The 14,376-nt window shown below is 35.9% G+C and overlaps 1 protein-coding gene across 4 annotated transcripts in view; it reads left to right on the plus strand.

Moving 5' to 3' along the window:
- Positions 1 to 14,376, plus strand: part of MYO6 (myosin VI) — a 114,777-nt gene that overhangs the window by 78,941 nt on the left and 21,460 nt on the right. For 3 of the 4 annotated variants that reach the window (XM_075046477.1, XM_075046476.1, XM_075046475.1), the window contains exons 18-25: positions 847 to 1,020; positions 4,712 to 4,750; positions 6,367 to 6,460; positions 8,478 to 8,608; positions 8,773 to 8,850; positions 9,786 to 9,915; positions 11,701 to 11,791; positions 13,042 to 13,192. In XM_075046477.1, the coding sequence (XP_074902578.1) occupies positions 847 to 1,020; positions 4,712 to 4,750; positions 6,367 to 6,460; positions 8,478 to 8,608; positions 8,773 to 8,850; positions 9,786 to 9,915; positions 11,701 to 11,791; positions 13,042 to 13,192 (888 nt within the window). Of the gene's footprint in view, positions 1 to 846; positions 1,021 to 1,599; positions 1,753 to 4,711; positions 4,751 to 6,366; positions 6,461 to 8,477; positions 8,609 to 8,772; positions 8,851 to 9,785; positions 9,916 to 11,700; positions 11,792 to 13,041; positions 13,193 to 14,376 lie in introns of those variants that run through there. The other variant, XR_012653026.1, reaches the window with a different exon arrangement.

Below are 14,376 nucleotides of genomic sequence, written 5' to 3' on the forward strand. Positions count from 1 at the left end.
GAGGAGGCTTATCTGGCTGCATTCATATTCCAGTCTTGTGTTTTCATAGTCCAAGGGAATTTTGGAGGCCTGTGTTTGTCCTTTGATTCTCATCACCATTAAACCCTATCCATTAAATAGGATATCTGGCAAATTCATACTTTCTTCAATTAGTCTTGGACTCTTCTGTTCATAAATATCAAAGTCACTATTAAAGTTGCACCAAAAGCGACTGAGAATTTTGTTAGTGTGAAATTGGATACCTAGTGTCTTGATCTCTGAATTTCAGTATAATGTATTGTTCTTAACTTCTAAAAGTTAGTGAGCCAATTTAAATAAACCAGAGAGGGAAGGTTTGTAGGAAGGGACAATATCTTTTATTAAATCAACTGTTCTTAGTCATAGTACTACTAAAGCAACCATTTTTTATTTCATTTTCCAAACTGTGTAGATGCACCAATTAAAATGTGCCTGTTAATGCCCATTTCACAACAGATCTTAAGTGATACTACAAGCAGTGAAGAATTAAGCTTCTCAGAACTCCCAAGTGATGATGTGCTGAGTGCTCAAAATGGAAGCAAGGAGGATAATCATTGACAAAAACACAACTGACCTCTTAAAAGGCATTAAACCTTACCTTGGGTTTCATGATTCCAACAGCATCCTTCAAATTTAAGAATGTCTTTTCTCTCTGTCATTAGTGTTTTTTGTGTCCAGTCCAGAAGTTGTTTGAAATAGTGTATGGCTATTTACCCCACATATTCTTGCTGATTTTTGAATTAAGTATGTAACTTTGTTTTCTTTAATTTTCTTTAAGACTTAAGCAACTGGGGCAGTGACTATTGTTTTCTTGGGTTGTCTTTTCAGATGCAATTTGTGGAAAAAAACAATGATGCTTTGCACATGTCCCTTGAATCTCTTATATGTGAATCCAAGGACAAGTTTGTTCGACAGCTGTTTGAATCTAACACTAACAACAACAAGGATCCCAAGCAAAAAGCTGGGAAACTTAGTTTCATCAGTGTGGGAAACAAGTTCAAGGTAACATAACATAGCAAAGAATCTTATCTTCTTGTAATATATGCCATTTTTTAAGTTACCTGAAATAAGTAGAACCTAAGGTTGGGAGAATCGAGTGGTAATTTGAGGTTCAGACAAAGAAAATTTTAGACTTTTTTACTATTGAATTATTAGAAACCAGTATATTCAATCTACATGCTGTTCATTTCTGTCAAAAAAGATGTTTCATAATAGCCCTTAAAGAGATTATACAGTAATTTTTAAGTCAGAATTTTGCAAGGCCACATAAAAGTCTTTATTCAGGAGGTTTAAAGTCTTGAGATTCAGATTTGTATTCTGTGGACTTTAAGGGGTTCTAAATGTGACAAAAGGCGTCCTTCCATCCTATCTTAGTTGTTTGTTCTAGAAGATGTATCAATTGGCTACACTTTGCCATTCTCAAAATTCAATACCTAATCTAACCACTGTTTTTCCTCTTCTAAAATATAAAGATAGTCATGGCTTTCACAGAAAGATGTTCATTGTGCTGAATGTTTCCTTTCTCAATACCTGAATCTGATGCTTCTCCTCATTTTCTCCTTTCTTCTGCTTGTTGTAAAGCTGACCTTCAAACCTTGTCTTCTCCAAATGTTTTCTGCATCCTTTTCTCATTCAGCAGTTTTATTTTAGCTGGACTATTCCAGCTCAGGATGGCTAGAAAGAGAACTATAGGGGAATTAAGAGATGAAAAGCAGGCACAACCGTGGGCTGCAGGTAAATTTTTCAATCTCATGGATTTACTTTTGGTAGAGCTGCTGCAATTTCGGCAAGAGCTCTTCTCAACACATCTGGGCCAGATCCAATGAAGGATTTGTATGCCTTCAAGTCAAGTGCTGCAACATTTTTGGTATGCTACCTTACCTAGGACACCTAAAACCCCACATCATGTTCCTAGCTAGACTCCTTACACAGTCCCTGGGGAAAGCAGGTATCTTGGACAATCCAAAAACCATGTTGTAGAGTGGGGCACTGCCAATAGCAGAAGAGCATTTCTGCATTTCTGCTCCATGTCAAGGTTAAGTGCTGAATCAAGACTGGAAGATAAATTCATTCTTGCATAATTGTATCATGTGGCCAGTGTTTAGAACTGTTCTCTAAAAATGCAGGGGCTGAAGAATGGGAGGGATACGGTTAGCAGCACTTGCTTTATTATAGCAACAGTATTCTGCTTCAGGTCTATACTATATTTAGTGTTTCATATCTACTGTATTTCCTGAAGCACCAAGTTATTGGTCAATCTGACAAAGAGGATTCTCCTTTTACCGTTCTGGAGATGGGTTATTATGTAGCCAGAAATAAAACTTTGATGGGCCCAGGAAGAGTAGGAGATGGAGCCTGACTTTTACAGTAGTGGGTTTGGTATTTAACTGGGAATTGGGCAGCCTGCTCTCTTGAGTTTTGCTCTGATGATTATTTCCTCCTCCGTATTATATAGTGGTTGTAGAATTAAACTGTAGCAATCGGTTTAATATAAAACGCATTATCAGAAGGCAGACTGAAAAATAGAATTACATACAGATAAGCTGTCTCCTGAGCCAACCCTGCAACCATGAGTCTGTTGTAGGTGAAGCTAGGATGCATTGTTTTTATAACTGCATTTTTAAAATGAAACCAACTGTGGGATCTTTGACATAATGTCCACTTTCCTCCATCTGGGTTTTCAATTACTCTTGGATTTAGCACCCCACATCCAGTAGATGTGGACATGTGAATGATACCACTGTCCAAGGAGGGCTGGAGTCAAAAAAGGGAGGCATTTTTTAAGTTAAGCAGCAGTTGAGTGGGGAACTTTTGGGATTGCCTTTTGGAGTTTGGTGTTCACCTCTATACCTAGAACATGACTAAAGTCCTCTTTGGATCTGGCCCGCCAAACTATAATTCTTTCAGTGTTTTCAAGTTTCATGGCATTCTGAATGTATGTGTTACTCCCAGTAATTCATTTAGTGTTACCTTCCCAGACACAACATGTGCTGCTGATGAACACTAATAGCCTTGAAAATTTCACTTCAGATGACATCAAAATAAGTTCTATTACCTTAGTAGAAATTCCATCTTTTTAAGAATAAGAATTTTTAGTGCGTCAGTATGTCAGTCAGTCTCAAATTCTTCTAATTACATCAATTAGATGGTGTTGCAGGGACTTCTCTTTATGGAATCCTTCACACATCCCTTCCTTATAACTAATTAAAATTACTTCTCATAAATCAGTTGAGGACATGATTAATTTGTTCATCAGATCTACTCAAGAATCTTTGGGATGATTTTACTTTACTATGGTAATGATGGATTAAATTGTGATAATTCAATGAACAGTAGTTTTAGCAATATGTTTTATTCATATGATGATTTCATCAGTGAAATTTACTTGAGAATGACTCTGGCTTATTTTGTGTCAAATCACAGAGTATAAGGAAGGGGTATTTTTCCTCTAGCAGAAACGTATTTTGTTGATGGAAATTAGTCTGTCCCTTCCAAAATTAAGCATTTCTAACTTAAGAAAACACAAAGATTATATTCAAGTAGAGATAGAGAGAGTATGTATAAGTGAGAACTGAGCAGGAGGTTATTAGTGTTTGTCATGCCTCTTGTGGCACTCCTCTCTCTCTAACCATATCCATGATAAGTTTAAAAAAAACCAAACCAATTTTATCCACTGGAAGGATGGCTGGCAGCTGTAGGTGACACATATTGCCCATAGAAATCTGGTTTTGTGGATTCAAGGTAATTGAAAGATCTGGTTCAAAAAAATATTAGTCAAAAGTCAGATCCTTTCAATTTTGGTTCCAGTACAGAAAATGAGTAGTATGTTAGGATGTACAGAATTTTGTCTTCAGTCTATATCCTTAAAGCTTGCTAATAAACTAGAAAGGCTGGCACTGCAGTAATCTATGTGGGAAAACAGACACATCTGTAAAGTAAAAGTATAGCTGTATTCCTGATGTGGTTCTGGAATATTTTAAGTCCCTGCTAGTTACAATCAATAGCAGCTGTGACACATTTTCCCTGACAGCCTTAAGTCTCTGGTGATCCTGTAGACTTGCCCCCAAATAATCGTAGGACTGTGGTCTTTTCTCATCACAGTATGTTTAAATCCAACCTTGGTCAATCTGGTTTTAAAATATAGTCTATTGTCATCAACAGAGAATTAAAAATTTGAAGGTTTGGAATTAAAAATAGATTATGCAGGTTCATTCACCTAAATGTTGACTTAGCTTAAAAAAAAAGAAGATGACCCTGAGCTTATCTGTTTTCTGTGTTAATTATTTAACATACAAATGTATGCTTGTTATAGGTTAAATTTGGGCTTTCACAAATTTTCAGTGTATTTTTTTTAAATTATTGCTGATCAGTCTTATTTTCTCTATAACATTATTACATAGCCATTATTTCCTTTATTTTCCCAAATGGGCTTGCACTTTTTTTTGCTAACTATGTTGTAGTAACTAACTAGTCCATACAGTATTGTTGTACAATTAAAAACAAACAACATCCTCAGGACTATTCATGCACACTTGCATGATTTTGTCTGTTAAAATTTGTGAACATTTTGATTTATCAATTCTGTCTGATATACTAACAATGAACATGCATGCAGTAATTCTATACCACTACTCTATTTGTATATTTCTGTAGTCGTCATGGTAAGACTATTGAAATATGTTTTCTTTTACAGACTCAGTTAAATCTGCTTCTTGAGAAGCTTCACAGTACTGTAAGTATGTATACAGGTACAGGTTCATAATTTTCTGTCATAAGTCATAATCGATAATCTCAACAGTATGGCTTACAATAAATGTGATAAGTATTGCTTTAGAGCTTGAAGTTATATGGCACTTCAGAAGCATCTTGCTGTGCAGGTGATGATTACTGAGTTACTTTAAAAAAACCCCACCACCTTTAAAAAAAAGTTGTTGTAGAATGAAAGTTACACAATTTGAGTAAAAAAATAAGAAATCTGTCTGGGCTGCAATCTCCTTTTTTGTCACTTTTACTTTTTTCCATTCACTGGTTATCATTGATGACTAATTTGCAGAAGGTTTAGAGATGTTACTTTGAAGAAAGGCAGATGATAATTTATTATTAATTACTGTTTTCAGATTCCATGAAGCCGTTAAAATGTTTCATTTCACTTTTGTGATATGCTGTAAATGCACAGATGGTCAAAGAACCTGATTCCCCTAATGAGTATTTGCTAATTTAGCTGGTGTAATTTGATAGGTTTTAGAATTCTCCATGTAGTTCAACATAACCATTTTTTTTAGAACTTGGAGTTGTAGGAACACATTCTTGTTTCTCTTGACCGCATGTTCTAATCAATTCTAGATATGAAGTTATGCTCTGTCAAAAAAAAAAAAAAGTGGGGGGAACATGGGAAACAAATGGCACAGGTGCTGGAGTGTAGCTGACATTAAGATTTTACTGTACTCATGAGGCTGGTCTGAAAGAAAGATGATCTCTTTCATACAGAACACTCTGGAACTGAGATCCAGTCCAGGGAAAAAGTATGTGCCCAGGCTTGCTGTACTCTGAGTTTAGCTAACCCATGACTGAGGATATATTGTTAATATAGAGCTCCCTTGGCAGGTGCTCTCTCACTCTCAGCTGAGAGATGGAAAAAGAGAGAAGACACTGCAAACCAGCAGTAATACTATGTTTTCTCAGTCCCAGTTTTGTTTTAGTATATAAGGTAGGTTATCATCAACAGCCACCTGTTATAGGAAAATCTGAATAATTGGATGGTGTTTTGCAAAAATGTCATCCTTAATGAATATGAAATGGTGAGAGAAAGCAGTGGTCAAAATTGTAGAGATAGCATGCATGGTGATAAGAAAGGAGCAGACTGGAACAACATGGGGGAAGGGAGAGTGAAGCCATGAGCCTAAAGAAACTGTAAAAAGTAAAAGTTAGAAGAAAGGAAGGTCAAGTTCATCTGGCATGTTTCCAGTGTCAGGAGGCTGGTAGCATGTTCACTGATGTGAACTCTGGAGGACTGAGGCATTTAGGTGGTGTGACTGTAGACGATAATGAGGGTAGTAGAATCTAGACTGCTAAATCATAATTACATTGTACTAATGTTAAGAACAGTTGAATGAAAACTCAAACGTTGAGGATCCAATTAATAGTTTGAGCATTGAGATCAGTTACATCAAGATGAACGCTAGAGTGCAAAACTGATATACGAGAGAAAAAGAATGTCAGCATTTCTCTTTCAGAATACTATTATTTTTTATCTTTCTTTTTTCCCACCCATAATTCTTAAATGATTAACTGTTATTTCAGGAGGTTTGAAAATGTGTAGATTCTGCTAACTTCTTGTTTTGGTAATAGGGATCTAGCTTTATTCGCTGTATCAAACCTAATTTAAAGATGACAAATCACCATTTTGAAGGAGGACAGATCCTCTCTCAGCTTCAGTGTTCAGGTAATGTATACCTCTGATATTTTTCCCTCTGTTTATTACTTTGGGCATTGTAGATTGACCTAAGTTTGAAATATGTGAGATGGAAGCAATATTTCCTTGCTTGAATTGTTGCTTTCTAGAAGGTAGCTTATTTATGCCTTATGAACAGTTATTCAGATTCTTAGTAACTTGACTCTCATTTTAGTCAATAGAACCCTAGAAGTAATTCATCTGAACAGCCATAAGGTCTCTTCTTTGCAAGAAGAGTTGATGTAATTTCCATTGACTGTTTTTCCATTGGTTATAATGAGAGCTCAAACACCAGGTGCATATGTAAGAAGCCATGTAGCCATATATTGGTACATAAATTTAGATTTCTTGACCTGGAGCTGAATGCCATCCCTTTGTATTGCCCACAATGTTAACAGGGAAGCAGTTCTGTCCAGAACAACAGAATTTCTTTAAATTACTGTGGCAGTTAAGTGTTAGAAACTCCTGTGCATGTTGAGAAGCAGTCAGTATTAGCTGAGATATCTAATAATGGAAACACACTTGTTTTCTTTGATTTTATAGATATTATGATAGAGTTGAATCATATTGTTTTACTTTTTCAAAATTTCTTTATACCACTGTTAATTTGATTTGGAGCTGAACTTCCAACAAGGGCACTTCATAGTCTTTCCTGTAGCTTTGTATAGTACAGATTTCTGCGTTTTCATTATTCTTGAAATGCTAGGCACTTTCCAATTTTCCAGCTTTATAGTAAAGAGTGAGTATTAGCAGTTTTGCTCATGCCCTGCTGGACAGCGGAAGGAACTGCTTGCTTGGTAATTAGAGTGCTGGTATTGTCGTTCTTCATAGGGTGTTTGTTCATCAAAGTACTTTGATTTTTTTTTTTTTCCCCCTTTTCTGTATTTTTGTACTTTCAGCAGCTTGTGCTTAATTTTTTCTCTTTTTGAAGTCAAGATACTTCCAGGTTCTGTAGCTCCTGTTTTGACAAGCCCACATGTTTAACATGTCATGTTACTGTCACAAAAGCTTAACAACTTTTCAGCATTCCATTAACATCATTAGTAGTAGGTTTCTTCAGGTTAACAGCATTTGGCATGTCAGAGAAGAAAAAAAATAACAAATTAAGTCCCTGCCCCCCCACAATGTTTTACAGTAGTCTTACAAGCTCACTTTTCCATATTTGCTTACTTCAGCAACAGTAAATGAAGCTTAATCTAGTAAAACAAAGTTATAACATGTAATGTTAAAAGAGCAAGAGGTAATGCTGTAAAATCTTTTTTGAAGAAGAAAGACTTGGTATAAACAAATCAAATTTCCATTTACAAATATGCAAAAGATTAAGTTTAAAGATAGCAACCACAAGTTAAAGGCTAACTTAAAAACTTATATGCAAAATCTGTTGATAGGGTTATGTAAAGCAGCGGGTAAAAACTGGCATGGCCTGTGCTGCTTGAAGTAATTTGAACCATTCACTGACTGTGTCTGTGCTTTACTGATGTCCTAGTCACAGCCAAAATGTAGTAACAGTCTTTGGGACGTTAAAATTACATCTTAGCAGCTGGTACCTAGTACTGCAAGTACACTACATGTTCTGGCACTGTATTTGATGTCACGTCGGCACCACATCTCACAAATATCATTGACATGATGAAAATAAAAGCCTGGTTGGGCATTATTTGTTGGGTTTTTTTTCTTTAAAAATGAAAATGTCAGGTCTGCTAAAAAGAAAAAAATATTTAGAAGAAATATTAGAAAAAAATCCTGTGTATGATTGGATGTTACTTACCTCTCAAATAGGGAGAAAATTGTATGGGCTCTTCTCCTCTGTTCAGTATTAACTTTTTGTGAATGATCACATGATCAAGAAATGTTAGAGGCTGGATCCAGTCCCAGCTGAACTTTGTGGTTTCGTCTCTGAACAATGTCTTTGGGGCTTATGTCATAAACTACTGATTATCATAAAAATCACTGCTTCATATGCATTTTACTGATACCAGCTTTTGCGCCTCTGTTTAAATGAATTTAGGAATGGTGTCAGTTCTGGATTTGATGCAAGGTGGTTTCCCTTCACGAGCTTCATTTCATGAACTGTATAATATGTACAAGAAATACTTGCCTGAAAAATTGGCTCGGCTGGATCCTAGGCTCTTTTGCAAAGTAAGAAAGAAATTAATTCTTCTATAACATGCAGGACAGAAAATGTATTGGGGAGGGTGTGTGTGGTTTTTTTAACTTTTGGGGTTTTTGGGGTTTTTTTTTGGTTGTTTTTTTTTTTTTTTGAAGGAGGCAGAATATAATCCTAACTGTTTTCTGTGTTTCAGGCACTATTTAAAGCCTTGGGACTGAATGAAAATGATTACAAATTTGGGCTAACCAAGGTGTTTTTTAGACCCGGCAAGGTAGTGTTTCTCTTGAAGTTCATGAATGTGAATCTTAGAATAATTTTGGTTGGAAGGGACCTCTGAAGGTGACATTGTTCAACACATTGCTAACAGTGTGGCCAACTTAAGATTGCCCAGGGGTTTTTGTAAATACTGTTCATTTTCTATGAAAAAACATCAATATTAATACTGATATAATTGGTTTCATAGTCTTGTTGCTAATGCTGCTGTATTCCTAATGCAGTGTTCGTATTTCCAGATGTCCTACTGGTCACTTAAGACTTATGTTGACTAAAAAAGAGCAAGTCAGAGCAAAGAAAGAATATTTTCTAGTAAAATCTATTTATAGCTGAAATCTCTTTCTGTTATTCTGAGCATTGCTGCTGCTATGCAGAGAAAGAAGATGAAGTATGGAGCCGTTGCAACTAGAAAGGAAAATTATTGTAGACCCAGAAGAATGTTATTACTGTCATAATTACCAAAAAGTTGAAGTACAGGATTTTCAGAAAAGGTTTCCTTTAGTTGGACTCTTATACAAAGGTTAAAAATTGAGAAGTGCTTTCAGGGCTTTATTTTTTCCCAGATACAGAATCAGGGGTGTCTTGAAGTTGTGGAAGGCCAGAGTAAGTCTTCAGGATGTAGAGCAACAATTAATTTTTAAAAATTTTGGCAATAAATAGTTTTAGTGATTAATAAATAGTTGGTTTATTCAAAACGCTAAGTGTTGCACATCAATTAAACAGACAAAAAAACCCAGCAGTTATTTGTTATCATTAAAGAATAAAGTGATGCCAGAAATACCTGCTCAGTTGAATTAATTGAAAGCTGATACAATGATGACATACAGTTTACATTAAAAATACTTTACCTTTTTAACTCAACATGCTCTTATATAATAATGTCTAACTCTCTCTGTTCTCCTAGTTTGTAAAACTTTTTTTTTAATTATTTAGTTTGCAGAGTTTGATCAGATAATGAAGTCTGATCCAGATCACTTAGCAGAGCTAGTTAAACGAGTGAATCGCTGGCTTATCTGCAGTCGTTGGAAAAAAGTTCAATGGTGTTCTCTCTCAGTGATTAAATGTACGTATTTTATGTTTTGTTAAATCAAAATGTTTGTTAAAAATATAACAAAGCAAGTATTATCACCTTGAAATGTGGCCAAGGACATGTATAGCAGATGGTTACATACTAAAGTCTGAGTAATTGATTTCAAGGTTGGTGAGATATTTTTTTTCCTTTATACTTTATGTTTGGTACGTATAGGGGGGCTTAGAGCAGAGGTTTTTCAAGGTGGAACATACAGCCCACCACCAGTCTCCTGTGTCCAGTCTGCTTGGGTACTTACTGAAGCCTGGGTAAACACTTGCACAGAAATAAATAAATAGCTGTCACAGGTCTTGCAAGGGGAGACTTCTACATCAGCAGGAAAGACCAGTAGTTCAGCTCTCATCTGACAACATGGAGTCGTTTAGTTCTGGGAAGTGCCTGCACAGAGCTTGTCATCTCTGGACAGAAACTGCATGTTTGAAAGCACTGACATGAATTACAGGGTGAACATCTCCACTCCAGCAATTACTGCTGATCAGCCAGTAAGTGCCTATCACTATTGATAGGCAGTTTCTAAGTGCTTGGCCTGCCCAGTTTGCTGGAAGAGTAGGAATGAGGCGGTGTGGAATAGAGACTGGTGCTTGTGGGGTGCTTCAGTAAAGACGTCTGGGAGATGGGGAAAAGTCTGATGCAGGATGTCAGGGATCTATTATACGGAGGGTGGAAAGTGTACATTAAGATGGGGAAGAAAAGCACAAAGGCCTCGTGCCTTACGACTGTGCATTTGGGACAGCACAGTCGTGACACATCTGTCACTGATTGGATACTATTTCTTGCTGTTTATACTGGGGCAAATAGAATTTGTGAATTCTTGTCGTACAGGTTTCACACATCAGAAATTGTTAACACTAAAATAATGTTTTTCATCTAGAAATTTATGCCATTTAATCTATTATTCAGAAAGATAAGACAGAAAGCCTGTCACTGTGTCCAAAAAGTAGAAACCCAGGGAAATAATATTGTGGTTTGATGTGCCTTACTTTTTTTTAGTGTTTAATGGGAAATTAGAAGCTAATTTTATCACCAGAATAAAGCTGAAATAGATAGACAAAAAGTAGAGTACATCTTTGTGATCACCCAAGTCCAGTAGTTAAATATCTCTGTGTTCACAAACCATGTGCTCAGCTGATGACTAAAGGCAGTATGGATCCTTAGGCATCTATGCTTCCTCTAGCAGATATGTAAAAACCGCATTTATTGTTGCACTTCCAAGCTACTTGGCATGCATGCTTGTGCCTGTGCCTTATTCTCTGTTTAACTTGCCTCCTGGTCCCAGTCACTTGAGTTTTTAGATGAAGACTGCATTAGAACAATGACAGCTGGAAGTTTTGTTTTGTGTTCTTTCATTTCAGTATTGCAGACAAATGCTCAGTAAAGTTGCAGCCGCCTTACCATCTCTAGCAGATATTGGCTACTTGATTACCCTTCAGTTCAGGACTTAGACTTGCTGAGTATTTCCTGTTTGCTAGGTCCAGTGACTTTATGCTGAGCTTACTGATGTCTGTGAATCCTGGGGGTGGTGTGTGTGTGCACACGTGCAGTTCTTCCTGTTTGTTTTGGGTGGGAGCTTTTATACCTGTCTTAGGATTGTGAATTCTGTTGTCTGCTGTGTCTTAAGTGTCGTGGTTCTGGTATAGACCTAGCTCTCAAGCACACATAGTCTACATACAGTTTTGAGTCATCGAGTGTGTGAGTAATATAGCTGTTGTGTTAAATGGTATAAACCATTGAGACTCAGTCTCTTCTGTGTGTTTACAGTGAAAAATAAGATAAAATATCGAGCCAGTGCCTGCATTAAAATACAAAAGACTATTCGTATGTGGCTTTGCAAGAGAAAGCACAAACCACGGTAAGAGGATATTCCTTGCTTGAAGAAATTGGATTTTTAATAATATTTTCTTGTGAATGTAAAGAAGAGATTTACTATGCTTAACTAACTATATCTAAAGTCATAGAATGATGCTACGTATGACTGAAAGAGACTGAGAGGTGCCGTGTTCCTCCTTTCTTTCCCAAGGATGAACAGGCTAAACCTGAACCTTTCCTAAGAGATGTTTGTTTAGCTTTTTGTTCATAAAATCCTCCACTGATAGCCTAGTTATTAGAAATCCTTAGTTAAGTCTCTTTACATTAAAATTAAGCTCATTAATTTTTGTCCTTTACCCGTTCACACCTTCGTTTATAGGCCCCCTTTCTTTTTTATCTTAAAAATAATTGTGTGTTCTGTCTGTCTTGTCTCCTCTTGAAATTAAGTTATTCCTTTAGCTTTAATCTGACTGCATGGAATACTGATGGAAAAACCACTTCGGTCATTAAGCTCTGCTGACACCTTTTTGTTCTTTGATAGCAATCCAACTCTCTGTTCTTTAATAGTGCTGTTATAAAATGTTCTCTTTTGCATCCTTTGATAGTTATGTTTCATTTTGTACCCTGGCATTTCTGACCATGTCCCTATATTTTTAAGCTGTTCTGTACTCATCTTTAATGAATTGATTTAGTTTCTACTTTTTGTGTGTTGTTTTCCTGAATCCCAGTTCAGTGATTTCTCTCTGGGAAGGCTGTCTCTGCAGAGTTGTCACTTGTAAGTCTGGCCTTCAGTATTGGTTCTTTAAAAAGCTCCAAGTTTTCCTGGACTCTTTTTTTACCCAGACTTTTTTTTCCCCTGTGTGGTCTAATGACTGGGTTCCCTGCTGTGTAGTTGTTTTATCTGATTCAGTCGCATTATTGCTCTTTGAGTAAGTGGCACACCTCAACCTTTATCCACTCCAGTCAAAATCCTCTAGTGGATATTAATGATTTGTTACTGGAAAAAAAAAAACAAAAAAACCAACCCCACATTAACTCTCAAAATAAAAATGCATTTTTCCATTTTGAGTCACTGTCTGTTAATCAGTTTTAATTATTGTTTGCAAAAGGCTCCATTGCTTAGTTAACTTCATGAGCTAATGTTTGAATTTCAGAAAAAGAGGGTGAGTTTTATCAGAAGTCATAACTTGTCTCCCCTATCTACCTCTTTAATGTGAGTAATAAGTGGTAGTTTTAAAAATACCACCTTGTAAAAACATCCCACGATACAAATAAACTGTCTTACCTTCACAGCATTGATGGCCTGATAAAAGTGCGTACGCTGAAGAAGAGACTTGATAAATTTAATGAAGTTGTAAGTGCTCTGAAGGAGGGGAAGGCGGAGACAAGCAAGCAGGTCAAGGAGCTGGAGTATTCTATTGATGCTTTAATGACCAAAATTAAGGTATGATAATAATCAGAGAAATAGTTTCTTATTACTGGAACCTTTTGAAAACTTGATCTAAACTAGAAGGCCAATGTATTTTTCTTAACAGAAAAAACATTTTAATATAGAGGTCTTAATTTTCAGAGGCACTGAGTAAATCCTGTTTAAAATTGTTTGTGAATGTGACTGAAGTGAATCCTGAAACTGGGTGCATATGTCTAGACTTTGGTATTATTATCTGTGTTTCAAAATTGGCACTGGAGCGTTTAAGGCAAAAATGCATGTTGATATTGTGAGACAAGTGTTGTTAATAATTTGCTTGTTGCTTTTATTATTGGAATAATACATATTAGCAATGTTTTAAATTAATCAGGGCTGAAACGTATAAGCATTTGTCACAGAGTGAAGAGATTTATATTCCAGTAAGAAGTTTTTTTCAGACTTTGTGGTAAAGACAATTCATCTTGCGGATTATGCTTCAGGTTCTGTAGTTCTCAGTTTCTTACCACAAAAGCACACAGACAAAATGAAAGCACACTGGGATTTATTAGTGTTAGAAAAAAATTTGATGTGTTGAATTTTTGTTTCATGCAACATTACAGCTTTCTTAGTGTACCATATTAAGATTTTTCTATTTAAAATCATGGTTGAAAAGATGATAGAGTTAACCTGTCAACTTCCTGTTCTCTTTTCTAATAAAAATAAGATAATTTGATAATCGTCATGTTGACCTTTTCTGAGGATGGAACAACAGTTATATTAGTATACATCAATGTGAATTGTAAAATGAAATTAAATTGTAGCTATCAGTGAGGTTTGAAAACATATGTAGCAAAGGCTATTGTTTTAAGTATTTTCAACCTGTTGTTTGCTACTAATAATACCTTTTTAAAAAAAGTTAGTCATAGCACAGTCCAATACTTTTCCTAAGTGCTAGCACACATAGTAAGAAAAACTGTTCTGTGCTATGACATAAAAGGCAGAGCTGTAAATAACCACTGTAGCAGCTAAGAACACAACACAAAATGCACATAGGAGGCCCTTAGTTTTCATTTTAGTGTGGTAAGAATTAATTTCTTTTGCTTAAAACTGCAAGGTTTAAAAAAACGAAGGCATGTTTTAAAGAGAAGTCATGTTTAATTTCAGTGATAAAATGGAGATTACTTTTTATGGTTTTATATGAGAGAGGAGAGTAATGGATC

This window comes from Buteo buteo, chromosome 15 (assembly GCF_964188355.1).
Source record: "Buteo buteo chromosome 15, bButBut1.hap1.1, whole genome shotgun sequence".
Taxonomy (NCBI): domain Eukaryota; kingdom Metazoa; phylum Chordata; class Aves; order Accipitriformes; family Accipitridae; genus Buteo; species Buteo buteo.